Raw genomic sequence first — 26,232 nt, forward strand, 5'->3', positions numbered from 1 at the left:
TTTTGCAAGTAGATAGATAATTAATATAATTAATATAATGGCACAATTGATATTATAGCGTGCACGCTTTGTCAGATTGAATTCAATTTATCGGCAAATTTATATATAATAATAACACAACACATTTCTCTTCTCACATCGCATTTTGCGCAAACTATTAATTGGAAAAAAAGTCATCTTAGATAACAATATTATTGACGGATTAAGATAAGGTAGAGTAATTTTTAAAAATATAACATTTTAATCAAGAAAGAGAGAGGGTCAACATTTATAGCAGTCGCGTCGCATTAAATTTTCCCGCGATGTAACTATGTGTTAAAACGCAATTTACCTGCTCACTTTATCTCGCTTCAACTACGCAATCTTTTATTCATACTACGTCAACATCTTTTTCCATCGCTGTATTTTTTTAACACTTTCACTAGCCGTCCGTCGGCAGTCGCGCTACGTTACCATTTAATTAATAAATGAAATCTTTAAAATGTCACATGTGTGCCAGACAAGTCGACCGCTTATATATTCGATCTGTATACATCTCGCAACGCGCGTTGTTTTATGCTGTCTCACAATTTCCATTTACTTTTCATATCAATTGAGAGAGCTCCAGGCGTTACATATACATTCTGTTATAAGCAACTACCTTCAGTTTTCATTATTGTATGTATCCTTCATTATTAGTTTTATTTTATTTCTATTATTGATCTATTTAAACATAATGTGGATTCTTAATTAACGAGTTTTTTTCTGAACTTTTCAAAGTAATTCAATTTTGAGTTGTACCTACTATAAAATCATCACAATGAAGAAGTTTGGGAGTAAATTACAAAAGTAATTAAAAAAGTCTTATAAAATTGGTTTTATAAATATAAACTTGCATAAAACTTGGCGTGACACAATGTGTGGTAGGTGCGCTATTTCGGCAGTAGTAATAGAAACAATTAGTCTGACAAGATTCTGACAGATAATCGCATTTTGAATTTTACATATAAAAGAAATATTGTAGCCAGATCATAAAATTCGTATTTTAATCAAACATCTAAGCATTTTAGCATATGGTCACAATTTCAAAAATTATAACTAAAAATAAAATTATAATATTAAGAATTTTAGTCTATTTGTAAAAAGACTAATAAGCTAATAAACGACAGTCACATTGTCAAGTGTAGTGATTTGTACATCGGTTATTTTATAAACAATATACGCTTCTTGTCGATGTTTCGTGCAATTTACATGAGTTCCTGTGTGATTGTGTTATTTATTAATAATAATTATTTTTGTATCATAGGGATTATTTAGGAAATGTTAGGCTAAAAAATACTTATAAAAATGGATATGATTCGAAAACAACAGTGCAATTAATAAAAACATGCCCAAGTAGAACAGAAAGTCACGATAATATCAAAGTAATATCAAATAATGTCAAAATGACGAGAATATGACTACAAAAACTCACTTTTCGGTCATTTTGACGTATTTTGACATTATTGTGACTTTCTATTCTACCTGGATTTTATACAAAAAGCTTGAAGAATTTTATTAATGTAAATTTTATAAAATAATTTTATAAAATTTTATATATATTCATACAAATCTTAATTGTAATAAATGTGTTCATACAAGCTTTAATTTTCTCATTTAGAAATACACGTAATTACTTAATAATTATCTATAAAAAATGGCTGTCGTACAAAGACAGTTCATAAAATGATTAAAATAAAGCAGAATCTAAAACGATATACAAATCGTTATATTTGACAAGGGGCGGGTTACTTGTTAGTATTTTAGTATTTCATAGAAAAACTAAAATATTATTCTTAGCCAAATTGTAAAACATTTCATCATAATTTGAACTATGATTTAAGAATGTGACTGCGCTTTATAAAATGCTTAAATGTTTTATAAAAAAAACAAATTGTGTAATCTAGTTATTACACACACACACACACACACACACACACATATATATATATACAATATATACATATTTGACAATGAGTCTTAGAAAGTTTTGTTTAGAAGTTCAATTTAAATTTGTATCATCCTCAAGTGTTTTTAGTTTACGAATAACAATAATAATAAAGATAATTGATATGTAATACAATGATACGAAAACATTGATGGCGCAAGAAAGTCTGGAAAGAAGCAAAGAAGTTTTAAGAGAAATCGCTCGTTCGACTCGCAATGAGTTTTCGCGCGATTCGTCGTTAGTGTAGACAGCAGACGCTTGATTTCGCGCGTACCCTCATTTCCCTCTCGTTTTCCTTCCCTTCAAACGTATCATTTTTTATTCATTCCGCATAACCGCATCCCTCCCTTCTCTTTCTCGCCATCATTTTCGTCCTTTCCCTCTGCCGTCCGCCACCACTCTATCTAGCTATCTCCGTCCGACTTGCCTTCCACTTCGCGGCTTCGGCCGGCTTTTTATACCCGGTCGTTAGGAGCCGGACCGCAAATGTCTCCGCATGAATTCTAATGTTCGACCCTCTCACCCAACTCCCGGCATCCTCCCTCTTGCTCACTCCTTGGCCTTCCGTCGTCACCCGCGGCCCGGTAATCCCGGCCAGTTTCGTCTCCCCGTTATTCCTCCTCCTTCTCCCCTGCTCCTTCCCTCTCCTTCGACCTTCCACGAGAGGAATTTGCAGGGGACTATCGTAACGCGAATACCGCGGAAGTCGTGTGAGACCAGAGAAGCGTTTTGTCCTGCATTTTCATAAGATTCCGCGGACGGCGCGTTAAGGCTAATTGTTTCGTTAATTTATGAGCGGTCCTCTACGCTAACGACAAGGCTGACAGAGGATGATGTTAATTGATGTGAAATTTCATATGTATGTCGCTCAAACCAAATATCCTTTGTATAATTAAAGGGGACAAAAATTGGCATTCACAACAATATTATAACGTTCTTAAAAACAATATGATAATATATTTCAAAATTAAATCGCGATGATAGATATAAAAAATATCAAAACATATAAAATCGGCAACGGGATAATCGGGCGAGCGTTTCGGTCAAATCTTTCTGATCTTCTTCAGCGTAATATCTAACATATTATATTAAATCATACAACATCCGAATAAGTTAAAAATTGTCGGTCGAAATATAAAACTAATTAAACTTGTCAACTTATATCTAATATAAAACATTGTTAACAAACGATAAGCATATGAAAAATAAAAAATTAAAACCGGTTGATATAATTATTATATCAATAATAAATAGTAAATAAAAGTTACTTTTACTATTTTCTTTGTATAATTATTATATTAATAAGCAGAGAAGGATATTTTAGATATTTATAGCAATATCTATAATATATTTAATTTTAGTAAAAATGCGTCATATATAATGTCTATAAAAAAAGATTGATTTTAATTATTACCGTTTATTGCTTTTCTGCTTTTTTTCGGAAAAAAAGAGAGAAAAAATTATTTAAAAATTTTTTATATAATTTTTTGCCACAGAAATAATTTATTTCCCTGTTACAACACACGCTGAATTAATACGTTCTCACGATTGTGGACGGCTTTTCGTCGGATTGTTCGCAAAAACGTTGAAAACATTCCCAGGAACGGCGCGTTGTCGAAGCAAATAAACGCGAAATGCAGTTTTACGCATCCACACGACAATGAAATTAAACTCGTGGGAATCGGGGACGGTTTTATTTCCGTCCTCGTTAGTAGCCGGGCGCGCTGTAAACGAAGCGTTCGAAACAAAGGGATCGATCGGCACGACGTTGTAATTTATTGAGACACCCTATGGAGAAACGACTGACACTTGTCGCGTGCGACTTTCTAAAATGAGATTTGCGCTTTGTCATCGCGATGGATAATCGCAAAATCAACCCAGTTTTCTTGATAATCCGGTCTGACGAAGCTGACCTGGCGACTCGATTCTTTTTCCTTTTTTTTTTTTTTTTTTAACGAACCTCTGCTCGCGACTCGCCGATAAAAATGACAGAATTTTATCAAGGGTCGCTCGCGTTCGGCCATACTGTCGCTGGCTCGATAACGCGGCCTCCGCTCTTGCAGCGCGCGATTTATGCGGGAGTTCTTATCGTTCCGGTCGCATCGAACGTTTTGCTTCATGAAAAATTGGAAAAAATTATTTCTGGCCGCGACGCCGGCACGTACATATCTCTCATCCGTCACGGTATCACGGTATCATCCATACGTCAATTCTATCTCGTTATAATGACGGGTTTCCTGTCAGCGTGGATCGGATCGTGCGTCATCTATTAAGAAAATTTGCCAACGCAACCGGCACTCATGATCTACAACCAATGTTGCATTCTGATACAGGCCTTGATTCTGAAATCATATAACGTCACGTTTAATATAATATAAAAAATATAATAAGATTAATTAAAATATATAAAATATATTACATATTTAATAATAAATATATGTATTTATACAAATTAAGAAACCTTGTAGTTTTGATTTAATTTAAGAAACGTGATTAGTTTATTTATAAATATTGCCATACCTTTATAATAAATATAATATATATGTAATATATATAAAATAAATAAAAAATATTCTGTAATAAATATACTAAAAAAAATATACAAAAAACTACATGTGTAAAGTTAATATCAGCTAAAATAAATTAATTACTGGTTACATCGTAGTTTAATTTTTTAAATATTTGTAGCATCAACAAACAAAATAGTAACCTGGGGAAACTTTTTCTTTATATTTTTCATTATTTATTTCATATTTTTACTATTAAATGTCATTTGAATTCATTAATTGAAAAAATTTATAAAATACGATTTAAAATGCCAATACAATATAAGCAACTCTCTCCTACATTATTTAATATTATTGTAAAGTTGAGAAAAAATGTACTTTAAAGCTAAAAAGAAACAAACATCAGTTGTTTAAAAATACATAAAGTAAATGATATACATACATGATGAGACACGAAAGAGCAAAAGAATTTCTCGCCGAAAGAATAATTCGCTTCTTTTGCGAAAAAATTAACCAAGGAATTCGACCGACGATTTATTCCTCTTATCAGTAATCGTCAAGACGACCATTTTCTCGACCATTTTTCCACCTATTTGCCGCACCATTTTTTCCCGTCGTACCTACCAGCTCGAATGAAGACAAACGCGGCATGGGAGACGGCAATGCGATACACATACATATATAAACGCATATGTATGTACCCCACGTGTACACCTAAATATATATACCTTCTCGCCGAGGTTAAGTGACGTAGCACAGTGGCTTTATGGAAATGAACGGGGAAGTTCTGCATTTACGGCGGCGCAAAGTTTTCCCTGGAATTTGGCCCTACCTGCGATGTCGAGCGCGGGACATTCAAGTTTTAGAGCGGAGATGGAAAGGGTAGAGCGTAGGAGTCGCGTAATATTTCGAAAGCGAAATGTCATTCGCTGTGATTAAAAGTTTATAGCAGTTCCGAATTTAATGCTAGTTATCGAGCAATTGCTTATTTACGCTTCATCTCGCGCATCTACGTCATGAATTTCTTTAATGAAAAAATCAAGAATATCTAAGCTTAGAGCTTGGAATATTCGGATACCCGTTTATTTGTCTGTTATCTGGACCGATAGTTATATTAATAATTTTAGAAAAATGAAAAAAAAAAATATATATATATGTATATATGTGAGGTAAGAAAATAAAATTCACATAAAACAATTTATGGAAATTTTAAATAATTATACCTAAACTCATTTACATAATGTACAACACATTTAATACCTATATTGCAGAATGTTTTACAAAATAAAAAATTATTTATTTAATAAATAATAAATAGTAATAGATAATAATAAAAAAAATTATAATAAAATGTACATGAATATATGTATGTTGTCACGTATAATATATGTATATTATATATTATTATAATATTTAAATTGTTTGAATATTGAAAAATAAAAGAGTAATATAGGTGAGACTAATTAATATCAATCTAGCTTTATGCTATATTTTTTATATTTTAGAGTACTTTGGATTATTTATTTCTTTTGATTGTTTATTTATTGTTTCGATTATTTATTGTCTATTTTATTTTGGCAAACTAAATTGTAAAAAATTTAATGAAAACATTTTTTCATATATTTTATCAATTTTTGAAGCGCGTGAGAATTTATTATTTTATAATTTTTTATTAGTAATCCAAGTACTCGAATCGTATTCGTGTACTATGTGTTTTCATATAATACGCGGATATCGTATAATTCGCTTATGCCCTCTAAATACCCGTACAATGTGGGTATCTGTGAAATCGGTTCAGATCCGTAACAGGTAATGGACGGAAAGGAGATTTCTTTTTTTATATTTTTTTATTTGGTTTATTTTTCAAGCTCTAATATAAATATTCTATTTGCAAATTCTAATCTAATTAAAAATATATTGGAGGAATAATAAGCAAACATCAGTTTCTTAAATTAATTTGATCGGCTCTTTCTTGCATCTTCTACGATGTATATACAAAAACTCTTAAGTTTAGAAGAAAAGGAAAAGAATCGCAAAACTTGTTCGACTCTCTCCTTCAACTAGATATTAAATTGCAGTTCGGACGAAACTTAGTATTTACATTACTTAACTTTCGCATTTTATCGCGTGTCAAAGTTCTCAAACATAGCATGTTGTAGCAGGAATATAAACTTACTAGAAGCATAGTTTCTGCCTAAGTGAAAAACTAGCATAAGACATATTAAGGCTCAATTTACTTACGTCATTTATATGAAATAATCAAGGACACCAAACTAATTGTGTCTAATTAGAAATATTCAAAATTATACACACATACATATATATTTCAAATTATTTATTTATTTCTATGAAATTATTTATCTTAATTTATTTCTATGAAAAAAATAATTTTTAACAATATAATTTTTATAATTTTTTATAAAGACCAAATTTGCATCAAAGTTTGCAATATTATCACAAATGATACAATAGAGGTTATTGTAATCATTAAAAACTTAAGTGTTTCTATATCGCGTATTGTAACGTACGACGGATATGAACGTCAAGTCCAACGATGCGAATCCGTTGTCCAGAGAAATAAGTGAAGAAGTTTCGCATTTACCGCGACATCGACGGGAAGTTTTCTCTGGAATTCGGTCTTACCGAAACGAAGGACAGAATGTCCAAGTTTTAGCAAGAAAGGTCGAAGGGCTGTCGGCTCAACCGGAAATGCGCTTCCAAGATGAACCTACCCCCTCTTTACGCCAATGTTAAACTTGAACGTCGAAAAAGCGCTGGCTAAAGCGTGTTCGGAATTTTTCGCTTCTTTCCCGGATAAGAAGTATTGAAATGCGACGTACAAACTTTGACGCGACTTTCCTAGATCTTTCAAAGTTACGTGTACCTTTATCTTACGAGATCGATTGCGATTCGCCTCTCTCTTCTGTTCTGTTCACATTGCATCCGGTTGTCATATCTGTACATATTCTATTCTTTCTTTTTCTTTATTTAATATTCTCTTATATTTGCAATTCTTTTGTTTCGGAAAATGTGACAAAGAAACCAAACTTTATGGATAATAATTTCTATGAAAAATTTCTTTTATGAGCACAATAATATATAAAATAATAAAAGGAGAAAACATTTCTTATTTTGAGTATTATATTTTATTCTAAAATTGAGTAGACTTTAATAAACAGAAACGAGATGCTATGAAACATTTGATTACGTACAATATAATTCTATTAGCATGTTCTTATATAAAAAAATATTAACACTTGTGATGATTGAAATTTCTTTGTAGATTTTCTCCTAGATTTTTAATATGTAATAGCTTTATAAATGCTAATAGTTTTTATAATATATGATATATATATAATATATGATATATAATTCTAACTTTATATGAATTCAATTATCTGTCATTTGTGATTGTCTATTATTTCTATTTATCCGTTTATCGATCTCAATATCAGTTTAATGCTTTTGCTAATTGGTTGCTGTTAGTTACTTTTAATTAACATCATACATTTATATTTTTTAGTATTTACGTATATATTTCTTCATGTATGTATCATATAAGTTAACAGGTGTCGCGCCGCCCTTTGTTGCAACTAGCATTTCTTTATTGTCGCTCACAATTTTTTTTAATGTACTAAATAAAAATAATAATTATTATTTTATCGTTATTATTGTACTTTAATAAACCCTGAAGTTTTCTCGTGAAGTAATTAAGTACTGATGTGGATACGTTGTCGGTAAGATTCCTTCTTTATATTGTATTAGTAAAAAGATCGTGGGCTGTTTATATTTCGAGTGATTTGATTTAGATACAGGCTTAAATCAAAACGGCAGTACAGCGAACAGCAATATGTGCGGCCGTGATTCTATTACGTGACTTAAAATGTATTACGTGTGTACCTTCGAGTCGTTTGTTTCCATCGTGCGAGTTGTAATCTTCTTACACTTGTGCGCGCGCGCGCGCGTGTGCATATCACGGTGCATGCGGTAACTACGTACATTCCGAACGTTGGATTATCGCTTCAGTACAATTTCCACGCTATTCGCGTTCTCTCCCCGACGTCTCGTAATTCACAAACCACCTACAACCGCCCGAAACCGTCCCTCCCCTCCCTCCCCCTTACCCCGAATATCTAGAGCAGAAAGAGCTTTCGAGGGTGGGTGACAAAGGATGCGAGGAAGAAAGAGAGAAAAAAAAGGGGGAACAAAAAAAAAAACAACATTGGAGACAGAATCGAGTGCGAGAGACAGAGAGAGAGAGAGAGAGAGAAAGAGAGAGAGAGAGAGAGGGTGAAGCCATTGAAAGAGAGAAAAAAACGTAAGAGGCGGCTTTAAGGCAGGAAAGGGCAAAAAGTTTTTCCCATAAAATATCGCGACACTTTTTCTTCTCCGTTAGCCCTCATGCCGATGCGGCTTCTTCTTTCCCTCGATGTCTGGCTCAGAGCGTGCAAAATTAAAATCGGCATTGCATGTTTTCGAACGCGACAAGAATTAATCAATGCGGACCACCGAGTAGCATGATATTGCTTTACGCTCTTACATAACGCGAATTTTTGCTTTATTGCTTATTCTGCGGGAATAAAAAAAATTTGTTAAACGACGATAGTCATGTTAGATTAATCGGTATTCAATTTAATTTAATTTTCTTGAACGTGATATTTTTCAATATTGAAATCCAACATTGGAGCAAATTATTTTATCCCGAAAATATCTAAAAAGTGTTTACAAAATATTTTCACGCGTATTTAAAATTTTTAAATTAATATATTTAAAGCCTCGTAGAATCTGTGCAAATAACCCTTATCAAGCAATATACTATCAAGATGGATTATAGGTATTGTTTCACAACAATTAAAATCGAATTAAACCATGATAGCATTAGTTCAGCTGATACAGTATCGTGGGACTCTTGTCATTGTAAACATAATATGATACGATCGATCAGCCGACCGAAATTCTGAATATTCCTCGATAATAATAATCCCCACATTTAATGGAACAAATCCTGCTGGGAAAATTTACGGCTGGCTCATATTCGTCCGCTTTGGTTATTCTTAATCGTTTTTCGATATACGTTCCCTATGGATTTTATCTAAAACTTCCTCGACCCTAGCTCCCATATATTTCGCAGCGTACTACAACTATGTCAGACGATAATCTTGTATCTTCGTATTACAAGTACGTAACATGAAGATACAAGCGTACGTAACACGAGAATACATATGTCCACACGTCATTATCCACGTGTATTACATATATTTTATATATTATATAAAATGTATATTTTTTATATATATATATCTATTATATTATATTTATTTAATTATTTATAATCTTATTTATACATTTATATTTTCAAAATAATCACAGATATTTAATTATACCATTTTTTAAAAATTAATTACACAGTTTTTATAAAATAAAATTTTTTTAAAAGTGATCGTTGATTGTGAGATACGTCTGACCATTGCTACGCTCGAACTACTTATAATTAAATTATTGTATATTGTATATAAAGTTAAAATTGTTTAATGTCAAATCGGAATTAAAGTAAAGGTAAATAAGAGGTTACACTTTAAATGAAAATAATTGTTCATTATCGACGTCGAAGTTCCTGGCCAATGGGACGAGACAGGGCCACTAATCGGATAGCAATATAGGTAGAGCTGTAATAAGGATAAAGAAGAAGCGGAACAGTCGGGAGAGGAGGGAGAGGAGAAAGAACACGAAGAGTGTGAGAGCGGTCCTTCCACTAGGATTAACCCTCGTTCCGTTAATCCTTTTATTGGAGCGGCAAATCCTGCGACAGGTCACGAAGGAGGGTGTCCGCCTCTCGGACCGGGGATTCGCAAGTCGGATATCCCTGGCGACGGGGACCGGGACACGATCCCAAGTATATCGAAATCGCTATTAGAGTCGAGACGGTTTAACGACGCCGATAACGGTCTTATAAGGGTCCTACCTATATGTGTCCGCCGATATCGAGAATTTCGGCCATTCGATTTCGAGCTCGTCGACCCCCTCGGTCAGCCGATAATTTTTCGAAAGCCCATCAGGTTTTTGGCCCGAATTCGCACCGATATATCTGCACGCGATAACGTCGTCTCTTGCGTTTTAACATGCGATCAATATTTCAATGTTATATCGCTCTATTAGTTATATGTGCTTCACGTACTTCCTGATAAATATGATATTAGATCAGTCAAAAAGTTTGGTACGAGTTTTGTGTTAAATTTGAGTCTATTACAATGGATTAAATAAAACAAGTGATATTTATGAATCAAGTTATCTCTGTCATTGTATATAAATTCTCGCCAGCATTCTGATAACATTCTATCATAAAAGGTGATTGGTTTATTATCAAAGAAGACAAAAATGTAGTTTTTGATAATTAATCAAAATGTAAATTTTTTATTTTGTATATTATTGTACATTATTAAATTATTGTATTAATTTAATTATTTTAATTAATTTAATTATTATAAATTATATTGTAGTAAATAATTGCATATAATTTTACAATATTATTGTATATTATTAAATACATTATTTATATACAATTTTTGTCTTCTACACGATTTCTTTAGTATTCAAATTAATTAAATAATTATATCATTATCCATTTTTATTGACCGTCTAGAGCGTGATTTATCTTCTGAATTAAAATCACCGCATCTTCTAAATTAAAACGCACAAACTCTTATTTTTTAACTGTTTTAGTAACTATTACTACAGTATTTCTACAAATTTTACAAATGGTGTCAGTAGCAACAGAAACACTTACATCGTCTCTAAACTTAAATAACATAATATAATATACATAATACGCAAAAAAAAATAACACGACGCACTTTATTATTAAGCTCATATTTAATGAAAATGCAGCATTTAAACGTATAAAATATAAATGTACTAATTAAGTGCAAATAATAGCTAAAGTTGTCATCTTTGAAATTATATAACACATATATAAACATTGTCACTTATATTATAATAACATGTATGTGGCGCCAACTATTGAATCGAACTTCTCGTTAGTTAAATGGAAAACTTATTACGCCTGTACACTATGACACCCAGTGGAATAAAAGAACTTTTCTCTAATGCTAATCATCATTCGTTGCTCCCGTTCTCGCCTGTCAACCAGTTGGAAAAAAGATAGTTGGAGACTCTACTCGACGCTAAAGGAACGGATGAAGGAGCATTAGCTCCTTTTCAGGAATGGAAACGAAAGGCGATGAGATATCCGAATGTGATAAATGGAAGTACGTTCGATGGGCGTAGACGGATCTATTCGTGTTACGCGAATATGCATTTACGTAGCGTACACGTACGTACATACATATATATGTACGCTGTGCGCAGATAAATACGAAAAATAGCGATCGCGTGAGATGAGAACGAGGAGAGAGAATCAGTGTCAAAAGAAGAATATAAAATTGCATTTGCATGCCAGTCCACGTTTCCCTCGTTTCTTTGCAGTAGAATGATGTGCAGCATCAAATGACATGCAGCGTCCGCTACTTTAATGTCCACCATTGCATCGGTCGGTCTGGAATTAGAGTCGTCCACGCTTGCTGCTACAAAGTAAATTTATAAAAATGTATGCGCGCGTGTAAGTTTGCGTACTAAATAGAATATTACCCCTCTTCACTTATAAAAGAATACAAACCGCGGAAAAATGATATCACGTACAAAAATGAAGCCAAATATTAACGACTATTTTTAATTAAATCCTATATCAAAGAGTAATATATTACAAATCAAAATTTCAGTTTCAACGTTTTAAATTTGAAATATCTTTTTATACTAACTTTTCATCTATTAACAATTCATTTTTGCACCATTAAATGATACACATATCGGCCGTTTTTGTAGGAAATAAATGGTATCAATCTCGTGTAAATATATCATCGATATTGCTTATTCGGTTAAAATACTGTTGATTTTATTTCAAACGTGTTGTTTGCGAATAAATAGCACCTTTGTGAAGATTTGGGCTAATATCTAGGCTATCTATTTGCGTTCAAACCACGATACCTAAGTCGAGCTTCTACTCTTCACAGTTAAACGGCTCACTGGATTTCCCTGCGTTTGATGTTCGCCTATGTATAAGACCGTGCATATTCCTCTATTCGAAGTTTGCCAATCTTGTTTGTATGGTTACGAACAGCTTCGATACTTGCGATTGGAACAATGCGCTAGAACGAAAATTGAGTGGGAAGGGAAGGAAGAAATATGTAAATTGGATTTACTCGATTACTACAATTATGGATAATTCATCTCGAGTAAACTAATTAAACTTTCATCAAAGAGTTCGCGGTACTAAGAGCTTTAGAGCATGGTTTGCATTCGCGGTCATGACTCAAGTAAGATTGATTTCCGGTCGCGCTTGTGATCAAACTAGTCACCTAGTTTGATCCTATCCGATACGTATATATGCTTGAAGAAATCACTGTTACAAAAAGAGAGTGTGAGAGAGAGAGAGAGAGAGAGAGAGAGAGAGAGAACATTCTTGGCTAATTAAATGTAGACAGAAGTGCATGACTGTTGCTATAAAAATAATATAAAACATAAAAATAGAGCAAAATATCTCTAAATGTATACAATGTGAGATAAAATTCTCTTTGAAATATTTTTATTTTTTTGTAAAAAGATTTTGTGTTGTTAAATTTACTCCGCAACGTATGTCATGAAATTTAAAGTTATAATAAAGTTAATTAAAGTATAACACTAATTCCATTAATTTTTTTCTGCTAGAAAATATTACTTGTAATCGTTCTTTCAGGAAGATTTTTCTTAAAATATATCGTTTTTTTATAACATTATTTGTATATATTGGGTCAGCCAAAAAATTCGGTTCAATTTTTAATACCTGTCGTCACATATATGTAATATAAGCAATAAAATTAATAATGTTTATATGTAATATAAGCAATAAAACTAATAATGTTTATATATTATATACGGTTTTTAACGTGACTTCAGCTATCAAACAGCATTAGTGCATTTATATTACGTTTAACAGCTGCATTTATTAATTAAAAATTATTTAAAAGTATTTGCGCTATATTATGCATCATATTATGTTATTTTAGTTTAAGGAAGATTTAAATGTTTTTACTTCGACAGCATTTACAAAATTTATAGAGATACTGCAGTGACTACTAAAACAATCAGAAAATCGGTTTACGAGTTTTAGACGCGGTGATTTTAACTTATTGTTAAAAGATAAACTGGACGCTCGATAGAAGTAGATAAAAATTTAATTATCTATTTATTTAATTTATACTCAATAATTTTTACTGAAAAAATCGTGCAGAAAACAAACATTGCATGTGAAAGTGTATTTAATTACGTACAAAAGCTTAATTACACTTTAACAAATGACATTTGGATGCCGCATACTTTTATAATATATATTAATATATACAATTATATATACTATTATATATATAAATAAATTGGATCATGTCTTTAGAGTCAATTCTTTGTTCGAACAATTTTGATTAAGAACTCATTTTTAGATCGATTGATAATAGTTAATGAAAAATGAGTCATGTACAATAATATAGAAGGCAAACATTTTTTGAGAAGATTTAAAAAATCATATTTTTGACAATAAACCAACTTTTTAAAAAATAAACAAACCTTTTATGATAGAAATATACAAATGCTGCCAAAAAAAACGTTGACAAGAAATTGTAGACAATAACAAAGATTACTTTTAATTGATAAATAATTGTTTTAAATAAATCTATTATAATATAGGGTTAAATTTAATTCATTAAATTGTTTTCATTAAATCTATTATAATAAGGTCAATATTAATGCAAAAATCCAACGAAAATTTTTGATTCAATACATATGTATAAGAATGCTAATCTGCATTCTTAAAGTGAATCACGAAGCTTTATTGTCAAACGTCGTTATTGAAATCGTGTTCATCATATTTGTTTACTGTCACTACGGTAACAAAACTCACCATTCGAGAATTTGCAAATCCAATTGGGTTTGTAGATCTGACAAAGCAAATGGAACAGCGTATAGAATCGCGTTCCGGCCGAGAGCATCCGAATGATATCAAGAAATACGATGATCAAATTGGCTTGGTGGTTTTGTTCCACAAATTTTACGAAGGGGACTCTCTTCGTTTTCAAGGCCGAATAGCACCGATCGACGTTTGACATGAGGAGCACGTACAACGCGGGAGCGATCGCTTCTTTCGCGACAACGGACGTGCGTTCACGGTCAAATGATTCGCTTGGCTTATTCGAACGCCGTTATTCCAACGTGCATACGCGCGACCAAACGCAGTTCTTTCTTCCCGCACGAACGAGCTTACAAATTCAATCGCTACGCCAAGCCATTGTAGCAATGTCGGCTACTGGTCTTCTCGAGGTGTAAAATAAAAGAAAAAAAAAGACAAACGACGGGAAAGAAGGGATTGAGCGGAAACATCATGAGGCAGGGAAACGGAGGAAAAATCACAGCCGAGACCGAACACAAGTGCGGGAAGAGGGGTGATTTGAGAAAAGGGGTAAAAGAGCGAGGGTGCGCCCTTACAAATAGAATGGCGAAGGAGACCCGACGGTTTTATCGTTGAAGCGATAGAATCTACGAATACGACCAGCACCAGTCGTTTGTCTCGAGGAAAACGCGACACGCACGGGCTTCGACTAGTGTCACTGTGTGATTAATCTACGGCGCAATTTTCTCACCACAGAATCACGTATTTTTTTTTTTTGCGTTTTGTTTACAAACTAAAACGCACCATTTTACTATGCATAGTAATGCTTAAAAATTTATTTGTCTATTCTAAATGTCGAGAAATAAAACGATGTTTTTATTGACCGGAGAGAAATTCATATATAAGCAAAATAAGTCTACAAATCTCTTTGAATAAAAGAAGAAATTAGGGAAAAATAGAGGGGATATATGACAATTGATACTTTTGTTTTTTATCTGATTTAAAAAAAATGCAAGGCATAAAAATATAATTAATACATTTTAATGAATTAAAAATTACTAAAAATTTAATATTTTTTTTATTTCTACTATCTTAACGAAAATATATGTATGTTTGTATATTCTGTTTTATTTGATTATTATATGTATGTTTAGCCGAAATTTCTCTATCCAGGCTTTTCATATATAATTCTCGCTTTATTATGACAGTTTTATGCATGACAAAAATTCTGTGGTCTTATATATATATATAAAACTACATGTAACAGCAAATGTGACAATGTATTTTGCATTGCAACGGCACTGCTCTATAATATACTTTAAGCTGTATAAATGGCGTTTATAGGTCATCACGTAATTACGGCTTAACGATGATTTGTTGAGACACTTGAGAACAAGTAGCATTAATTTTATGGAAAATTATCTTTGCTCTTTGAAGAATGCCTCTTTCTTTTCTTTAGAGAATCATAAGTTCTCTACGCTTTATATAGCGCATGTTACAGAAAAGGATATGAATGGTCCGTGAATACATTAATTAAAAGGTTACCGTCCAAGTGGAAAGTAATAGAAAATTTCAGCGAGAGAATAGATGTTTTCGGTTCCACTTCGTTTAATAACGCATAAAAGGGCCGCGACGGTTGAAGGAATTCCGTTTCCGCAACCTTTGCAGAATTCGGTGTCAAGCCAAATGGGGCCACTGGCATTTTAATTGCAGGATACGAAAACGTCGTTTACTTTAATGTCAACGCTCACTGACCGCTAACGCAGATATAATGTAAAAAGATTGCGACGCAATGGCCATGGATAATCTTACGTGCTGAAAAATATAATTTTGACAATCTATATAATAGTCTTTCATCTAAATCTGAATACTCCATCTAAGCATACACTCTTACTACTTGGACAAGCTCCTCTATATATTCTTTTTTTTGCCATCGAAATCCTGTCAGATACAGAATACTTCTTACTGTGTTCGATCTAGCGTAAAACGAGACAGAAGGGCGAACGACCAGTTTCAATTACCGTGGATCGACTATCTTCTGGAAATCAATTACTTTTTGGAAATTAAACTTTACACAGCAGAACTTATTATCAATTTTCAAAACTGGATATTTTTTCAATGTTTTCAGAGTTAATACACTTTTTAAAAAATTGTCAACTTACGTGGGAGCTTGTAATGTTTTTACATCTGTGTCTTCATCTCCATCGCAGAATCATATACTGAATGTTTCAATAAAGGTGGCCAATCTTTCGTAGAACGAATAAAAATAACTCCATAATTTTGATACAGACTTGCATTGATTTTATTAAATATGAAAATTTATTGAAACAAATTTGACCGAAATTACAAAAAAATGCTTGATACGACTTTCTCATCCAACATCACAATCTCATGAATTAATGACTGCTGCATCTGCCATATTCAGAATCATTTATAATAATTAATAAATCTCTCCAATAGTTATTGTCTTTTATCAATCGATGTACCATACACATATAAAATCATATGTTTTGCATAAAATCAATGTGTCAAAAGAAATGTTTTTCTCGAAAACAATTAATTAATTAATTAATATTTTGACAAAATAAAACAAGAATACTTTTTTAAAAAAAGATATGGAAAGTCTAAAAACGTATTTTAAAATAAAAGAAACCTACCAGTATCAAAGTTTTGTTAGAACGCTTATAAGTGGTCCACCACTCTTTGACATGGTATCAAAAAATCACGCTATTTTAAAGAACTTTACTTAAAACACAAAAATAAGTATTATAAATAATTAAAATCTATTAAGTGACATAAAAGTTATTTAAGAAAAATGCTTCTTCAATTTTAACTTTAAAAACAAATATCTCGTTAGAGATGCGTTGTAGAAAAAAATTGTATTGACACTCATAAGGTTATTTTTACCCACTTTATACGCCCGCTTTTGCCGAAACACCCTGTATATGTACATACACATAATAAAATACTAGACGTAAATACGGGAGGGACTCGCAACAATCGCAGGTTCTTGTCGATTCTGGTACATGTCGATACAAATGCTATTTTCACCCTCGTCACCGCAGTCTGTCAGACGTTCGTCGAGATGCCCGCAAGATGTTTCGCGAAGTGCGCGCCCTGTAAGCAAGGCTAGACCTGTTCAGAATTTCCGTGCCGTGCTGAATTCTCTTAAATCCTACTACAATAAGACTCCTCCTTCCCAAGCTCTCTTCTTCTCGTCGACTTCGTGGCTCCGTCTGCTTTCACGCGCAGGTGAATCCCTATGCCAACGTGTACGTGTCTGAAGACACAAGAGAAGGGGAGAAAGTTTTACCTCGCCCGGAAAACGAAAGGAGAGAGAAAGAGCGAGGGAGAATGGGGGAGAAAAAGAGAGAGAGAGAGAGAGAGAGAGAAAAGCTACCTAGCTGCGGAGACTGGGAAGGCGGAGACCGCAGGATGAGAAGCGGGGAAAATCGGACGGTCCTCGGAAAATTCCTCGGCGTTATTACGCGTTTCTCACTCCTACATATCGTCCGAGAAGAATAATGGCTACTTCCTGCCGTGACTTTTAGCCCTCCGTCGAAATGAAAACGCGCTCGAAGATTTCAACTTGAACGAAAGCGCGGCCGCGGTCTGATTCGTTTCGTGATAATGCCCGCGCGATTATTAATTGCAATTGAATTCGAGCATTTTAAATCGTGTTTCTAAAGCATTTTATTCGCGAGCAAACACATCCACGATGAAGATGAATAAAGTAGAAGGATGTGTTCAAGCACATAAGTACGGGAAATCTTTAAACAATCTCAGCAAACTTTATAGCGATACGACTTTCTACCAAACTCTACATTCTCTCATTAGTATGTATTTTCAAGTTTTAATTGGAAACATCATTATACCACTATCTCTTTTGTTGCCGTTATCTACAACATTTGACGCAATCTGCATTATGGTTTATGAACGTTTACATAGAATTATGCACCGCAAAAAGTTTAGAAAAGATAGGTGGCGCTAAAGGACCTCAATTGGTCCCAGTTGGTTTTTGTTACAATCTGATAATATTATAAACTAACTAATATAAGAGGTTCTGTGGAAATTAACAACTGAGGTAAAAAAAGGCAAATAAGAGCCAAGCTCTGTCGTTAGTGAGCATGTAATCGTTTACTAAATTTCAAACTGAACAATCATAAGATTTAACAATTAAATTTCGTACATAATATTCTACTTATTGTTAGTGAATTTCGACTTAATAATTAAATGCGAACGTTTCGACCATTTTCTAGCCATCAACATAAATAAAAATAAAAAGTTGATTATTGATAACGCATAGAAATCATGGATGTGTAAAGTAGGAACTTAAAGCGATGTTGTGTTGTTAGATCTTTCCGACAATATTTAAACTTTGGATCGAAAATATTCGGTACTCTCCTCCCTAGTTGGCAGGCCTGGGGATGTGACTCCGTTTTCTATTATGAAATAGTAATGATATCTTACGAGAATCTTATGAATTTATTGAGATTCGTTTTATTACAAGAAGTACTTGAGAATACCTCCAATCCTTTCTTCATATTTTCGACAGTTTCCAACGATGGTATATCACTTTTTAATGTTTTACATAAGGCAGTCAATTAACGCTCTAGACTAATATGATCAACATGATCAGTACTGAGTTTGAAAGTCAAATTTTTGACAATGTGTCTATAATATCTGTATACATCGAGTGTAAACATTCAGTATCTATCTGCAAATTAAGGCTGTTTTTTTTTTCTTTTAATATGTATCATTTCGGATAATAATCTTTTATTGTAAAACCGTTCTATATCTAATATATTAACATTATCCCAATCGAATTCATGGCTATAATCCAACCTATGATTGGTGATTACCGAGCTGTTAGCGGATCTTAATCTAATGTGATTCCTATGTTCAGTTATTTAATTTCCTACTTGTCTAACCTAGACGTATGAAGCATTGCAATCTTTGCAATTGAGTTTGTACACGACGTTTTTTTGCGATGACTTAGGGATTATATCTTTAAGCGTTTTAATAAACTTGTTCAGTTTGTTTAGCCTGTAATAGGAGAGTTTTATATTTGTGTTCCTGGTCATATTTTTAAAATGTTTCGCTAAGTTCGGAATATAAGGGATTGTAAAGAAAGAAATCTTATTTTCACTATCTGTTATTCTGTTATTATTGTTAGATATGATAATATTATTATAGACTAGTAACATTAATAAATATGTAAGTTGTATTGAAATATTTACTTTATTTAGCAACCAGTGGTATGGTAATAATGATTTCTGTTAGGTTATTACATAATATAAAATATTACAAACATAATATAAAAGGATTAGAAGATCATTAGACCTTTCAATCCTCTTAATGGCCTTTTTTTAGGTCATTAAATCTATGTTTAGGAATATATTTATTTCTTACTGGATGATATTGAAATAAAAAAGTACTTTTATATTTCCTAAGATTCCACATCTTCTCTATATTTGTTAATTGTACAATCTATTCCGCATATTTAAAAGAAAGCATTATTTTCAGACTAATTTATGACCTTATCGCGACTCTTGAATGAAAACCTTGCAGTTCTAGTTATCACGTTCACATTTAGTAGCAAGTAGTTTATTCGTCGCGATATGTAACATGCGTACGAACCTTCGCAAAGTTTACGATCACACTTAAGGGTATATCTCGCTCTTAGCGATTTCTATAGAATTCGTATGCACCGGCAAGCTCAAGCGCCGGGCTCAAATCGAGATAATCGTTGGGTCGCGGAAACTTTGTCCTATTGTGCGGGTGAACTTCATACGGATACGGAGTGGGCCAGGAAACAGTGCTCTGATAATTCTGATAAGGTCGGTGCATGCCCACGTATTTACATCGCACCTCCGCACACCAATACATCTACACGAACGCCGCGACTGCTAAAGGACAAATAGGAACATGCGTGATAGGACAAGTTACCAAGTTAAATGGTTCGTGAACGCTCTAGTTAGAATTAGTTGTTCTACAGTTGTTAAATATAATGCCGGCAACACAACTATAAGTATTTAATTTTAGAGTAGAGGGAGTATTTTTTCCTATTACTTTCTCTCTCACACACACATACTTTTGTGATATTTAAAAATATTTAATATTTTGAATTGGCGACACTGTTAGGCTGTTATACATATTAGCCCAAATATAGGAAAATAGGATCTTGCAAAATGTACGCAATATAAATTTTCCTTGTAATCTGCTTTAAATGCAAGAATATGTATGACTTCAATAATTATGCCTTTAAACCACAAAGATGTGTAATCAAGTCTCCTTCATTCATTATAATAATCATTCTTTGAAGGATACAGATGCTTCCGTGGCGTAAAATTATAGCATCCAAGGTTAAAGTACAGCAGTGTAACCAATCTTACTAAGTTTACTGTCGCGGAAGAAGTCTTATGTACTGTTGAGTGGAGCCACGAGATTCTAGTTGCCTGCTGAAGGTGGCCGACATCATCATCGCGACTCAGTTGAAGGGACCGCCCGGTTACATTATGATAGGTACTTGAAACTTTGAGAGTAAAAAATAATTTTGCCTGCGATATTCCAGTCTTCAAGTACCTCTACTCTCTCTCTCTCTCTCTCTCTCTCTCTCTCTCTCTCTCTCTCTCTCTCTCTCTCTCTCTCTCTCTCTCTCTCTCTCTCTCTCTCTCCTCTCTCTCTCTCTCTCTCTCTCTCTCTCTTTCTCTGGCGAGTGTTATCGTTGATGGTCTCTAAGTTATGAAATGGCCTCCTCAAACTTTTCGACCAAAAAGAATGTGAAAGACATGGAGCATAAACTAAGCAAAGGAGGAGCGGATTTTCTAGTTGGGATTAGGATTTGAATAAACTTCTCGTATCATCGACACTTTTCCAAATCAGTTTTCTCACTTACAAAAGTTGGAGTGCAAAATTACAGTTTGTAACAGACGCGATTACATTTGTAATACTTTTACGGTAGAAAATCTTACAGGATTCGGTAACTTATTCATTTGTAAGAAAACAAAAAATATTCAATCAACAGTTAAAAAAGAATTATTCGGTTATACTTAATAGTTTTATGACGATAAAAGTCTTAGGCAAACGAGAATCAAAAGAACAAGAGCAGTAGCATAAATGCAACTTCAACTTTTTCAACTTACATAGTTAAAATCATCTTAAAAGCTTGAATTTTTATTTTATACCGTTACATTATTATTAGCTATTTATTGTTGCTTATCTGTTGGATAACGGGTGTCGTACTATCGGCTATACATATGTATAACAAAATTAGATGCTGGAAGTATCATCTGCATGAACGTAGCATCTGTCCGTGCAGTATGCAAACTTTGCCGGCATCATTAGCCTGACCCAGGCTGGCTGCAGCGAGTAGATATATTTAGTATAATAATAGACGCTCTAAACTTGTTCACATACACACTTGCACACATACACACACAGTTCACAGTCGCGAGCCAATGCATAGAGTCGATAATACTGCGACCATCTGCCGCCTACGCCTTGATCGAGCATCCCTTTCGCATACTTGACGCAACTTTGGTATGCTCATTGTGCGCTGTATACGGGATTGCGTATTGATTCGAAACTTCCACGATATACTGGAACAAATAAGATAATAAATGACAATCTAGACAATCAAGATTACAATACTTCATTTAAAATTTATTCCATATACAAAATGCATATCATTAACGGATTGTAATATAAAAAATTTTTAAAGGTTGAATTAAAAGAATGGCAAATTATAAATATTTAGATTATAAATTCATATTAAATTACAACATCCAGAAAAATAATTAAAAAATTTAGCAAGTTATATCTTATAAAATTTAGCGAGTTATATCTACCCCGTTAATTGGTAGGTTCAGTGAAATTTATGCATGGTAAAAAGAAATTTATGCCGACAGCGTACCGCTGCTATATGCTTTATTTAGTGCACTATACGTATGTCTCGAAGTTTCCGGATTAATTTACACACACACACATATATATGCATAAAGTTATATGTGTATGAATGCAGTTATGCACATGTATTTATATCATATTTATGCGTATTTATAACATATATGTATATATCTATATATTATATAAAATATTGTATATATCAAATTAAATTAAGTTTTAAACGTACAATTTTATAATCATACATATGTCATAATCAGATTACAAAATCTATCTTTTTATTTTTAAAACATTTAGACATTTTGTAAAATGCAACCATATTCTCAAGTCATAATTCTCAAATTATAATTAAAAATGACATTTTGTATAATTTGGCTAAGAGTTTTAGGCTTTTTATAAAACATTAACAGGTGACCCGCCACATCAACTGCAATGACTTGTATATCGTTTTAGAGTTTGACTTTTTATTTCAGTCGTTTTATGAACTGCCTTTGTAAAAGTCACTTGTTTATAAAATTTAAACTGTTTAGAAAATAAGTAATTACGTGTATTTTTAAATGAGACAATTTTCAGGCTTTTATAAACACATTTATTATTACGATTAAATTTCATGTGAAAAGTAACATAATAAAATATAAATAAAATTCTCAAAAATAATGAGCAAATAAAATTCTTCAAGGTTTGTATAAAATCTATTCTTATCAACTGCATTCCTTTTTGGAATTTCATTCGTTTTTTTATAAAATACTTTTTTTGCCGAACACTCTTTCTAAATAATCCTTATATGATAAAAAATAATTGCTAAATTACATTTATTAGCGTTTTATAAAAGAATTAAAATTCTTAATTAAAAATTTTAAAATTCTTAGTTAGATAATATGAAAAATTCTTAACCAGAGAATGTAAAACATTTTATTTTTAACTACGATTTAGGAACATGGTCACATTTTATAAGATGCCTAGATGTTTCATAAAAAGACGAATTTTGTAATCTTTAGCCACGACATGTATATAAAACATGTTAGTTACAACTTATAATTAGAAACAGAGTCTCTCTCTCTTTCCCTTTCACGGAGTTAAAGAAGGGGATGCGCGTATTTTTATGACCGTCGGCAAATGTTGGCAAGTGTTAGCGCGGTCGCGACGGTACGCGAAATTAATAATGACGAAAGAGCGAAGGGACATTCTTGACCAAGAGGCGCGGGCGCATATATCACGATGCCCCATTATGCTTATGAATATAAATGCACCCTCGGGGTGGCCACAATAAATGCCGGCCGTTGCGCCGCCGGATCTCTGAATTCTGCTCTACTGCACGTACACGTGGTAGCCGCGGAACAACAAAAATAAAAACGGCGTCAGTCTCTCTCTACCTCCTCCCTTTTTTTCTTTCGTTCTTTTTTACCCCAAGTCCTGGACGAACGCCGGGCATAAAAGAATAATTAAAATAAAGTAGGCTGCGCGCAACTAGAAATTATACACGTGCAGTAATGATAACAGAAAATGAGAAATAAGCCTCTGCTTTTAGCTATACGCAATTTGTAGGCCTAATGAGGTGGCTTCAGAAGTCACTTTTTCTTCTGAATCGAAAAAAAGAAGTTCTAAACGCAATTTATTGTATACTGTACAATCAACATTGTTATTTACTTTAGTATATTCTAAATATTTTGAATATATAAAAATGTAAAAATTATCAATATTTATAACATTAAACAATAAAAAATAAGGTATTTAAGTATTCTATGTTTTTAAAACAATTATAATATATATTTTTTAAATGTCTTCAAATTTATTTAAATTTAAAGAATATATTTAAAAAATATATATTAAATTTAAAGAATATACATATATTTTGATTGTTTTAAAAATATGAAATATTTAAATTTATTTTTTATTGTCTATTTAATTTTAATATTATAAATATTTAATTTTAATATTATAAATATTGATAACTTTTATATTTTTATTACAATAAAAATATTTAAAATGTACTAAAGTAAATAAAAATGCTTAATAAATAGTATATTTAATTCTTGATCTAAAGAAAATAAATTTAAAGAAATTAAAAATCAAATACTTAAATTGTTTAATGTTTCAACGTTTATTAAAGACATGATCTATTTTTTTGTTTAATATTATAAATATTGACAATTTTTACAGAGTTATATATTTCAAAAATATTTTTAAATATACTAAAGGAAATAATATACTAATAATTAAATGTACTAAAGTAAATTAAAATGCTTAAATAATATTTTTCAACTAAAGAAAAAACCTTAAAGTGAAAAGTTAATCATGTTTATCGGATTACATAGCTTGTTAGCAATGTTATTCACATTAAGCATCGAAAATACCGGCGTTTCTCAGTCATTTAGACGAACGGCGCAAAAATCTCCGACCACAAGTCTTGTCAGTTTCTTCTTTAGCGATTAACTTGTAGGGGTTGCAGCTCCTGCAGCTCCTCCTCGGTTTCTTTTTCCTCGCCAGTACTTTTATCCGCCGCCTACCTTCCCTTTGGATCACTTCCAACCGTTTGAATCTTCCCTCACCTTCGCAATCGGTGCAGCCGATATCCTATCTCCGTCACTCTCTCTTTTTCCTTCTACCGTTCTTATATACGTTTTATCGCGTTTGTCCATCATCGCCATTTATCTCCGGTATATCGGTTATTGCGGTTTAACACCCTGACGTCAAAGCTCCAAATTATCATATTATCGAATCATACTCAACCATAAAATACAATAATTGCAATAATGACGTATAGACATGTGATTAATATATTACAACCTCAATTTTTTAGCAACAATATAGCATCTGTTCTTTTTTTATGTATTACCATTTTTTTGCTTGAATTTTAATAAAACTTCAATATTGGTTTAACGTTGAACGCGAATAAAAAAAAAAATTGTTTTTATACGATACACATTGACCATGCCATTAAATAATGTCAATTTTCACATGGCAAAATATTTTTAAAAATAAAAATATTTTTATACTGCAACATTTTTTATAAATAATGTTATTCCATTTGGATGATTGTAGTAAAACTAAAAGAATAAACTTATTGATAAATCTGAACGTGGCGTAAATTGTGACAAAGACATACCTACATTTCCGTTCATTGTTAGCTTCCTTACTCAATCGTTTATCTCGCGTTATTAAAAGCGACTTTGTTAGCGTGGTAATCAAATTTAGATTTGTATGGCTTACCATACGCCACATACGCTGTTTTTATTGGTAATCCTTTTTGTCTCCATCATGCTAATAAAAACGGATCTATCCAGCAGGCGTTCAGTATGTACCGCAAGCTGACACTTTTGCGGTATTATTGTGCTTTGTGGAAGACCACGCATAATGGTCAACGAGATTACCTATCACATGACGTTCGTTCGATCTTAATAAAGCGTACGCATATGCATATTTGTGGGTTTTTAAATAAACATCGTATAAATAACAATGGCACGTAAACATATCGCGTATTATAACATTTTTTAAAAATAGATATCAGACAAAATATATTTTATCGTTACATGTAAATTTTCCATAAAGTTAAATTTGATAAATAAAGGTATAATAAATAAATTTGCACGACTTGCAAGACCCTCCAATATTTCTTAATATTTTAAAAATATCATTTTATGTTATCTACAATTTTTTTTTCTCTTGTTTTTCAATAATATCAATGATTGTTTTTTTCTTCATGTTACAGTCTGCAACCAGTTTAGCAGAGGCGTGTTTTCTATGTTGGGTGCCGTGAGTCCAGATTCATTCGATACGCTGCATTCTTATAGCAACACCTTCCAGATGCCATTCGTGACACCCTGGTTTCCCGAAAAGGTAAACAATAAAAAAATCATATTTTCTCCTTTTTAGATTTTTAAGAT

General features: G+C 32.4%; 1 protein-coding gene across 4 annotated transcripts in view; it reads left to right on the plus strand.

Moving 5' to 3' along the window:
- Glurib (Glutamate receptor IB) overlaps window positions 1-26,232 on the plus strand; it is a 266,800-nt gene that overhangs the window by 158,180 nt on the left and 82,388 nt on the right. For all 4 annotated transcript variants that reach the window (XM_072910169.1, XM_072910165.1, XM_072910167.1 and 1 more), the window contains one exon: window positions 26,058-26,185. In XM_072910169.1, coding sequence (XP_072766270.1) covers window positions 26,058-26,185 — 128 coding nt within the window. Of the gene's footprint in view, window positions 1-26,057; window positions 26,186-26,232 lie in introns of those variants that run through there.

The sequence above is a fragment of the Anoplolepis gracilipes genome, chromosome 2 (genome assembly GCF_047496725.1).
Source record: "Anoplolepis gracilipes chromosome 2, ASM4749672v1, whole genome shotgun sequence".
Classification (NCBI taxonomy): Eukaryota; Metazoa; Arthropoda; class Insecta; order Hymenoptera; family Formicidae; genus Anoplolepis; species Anoplolepis gracilipes.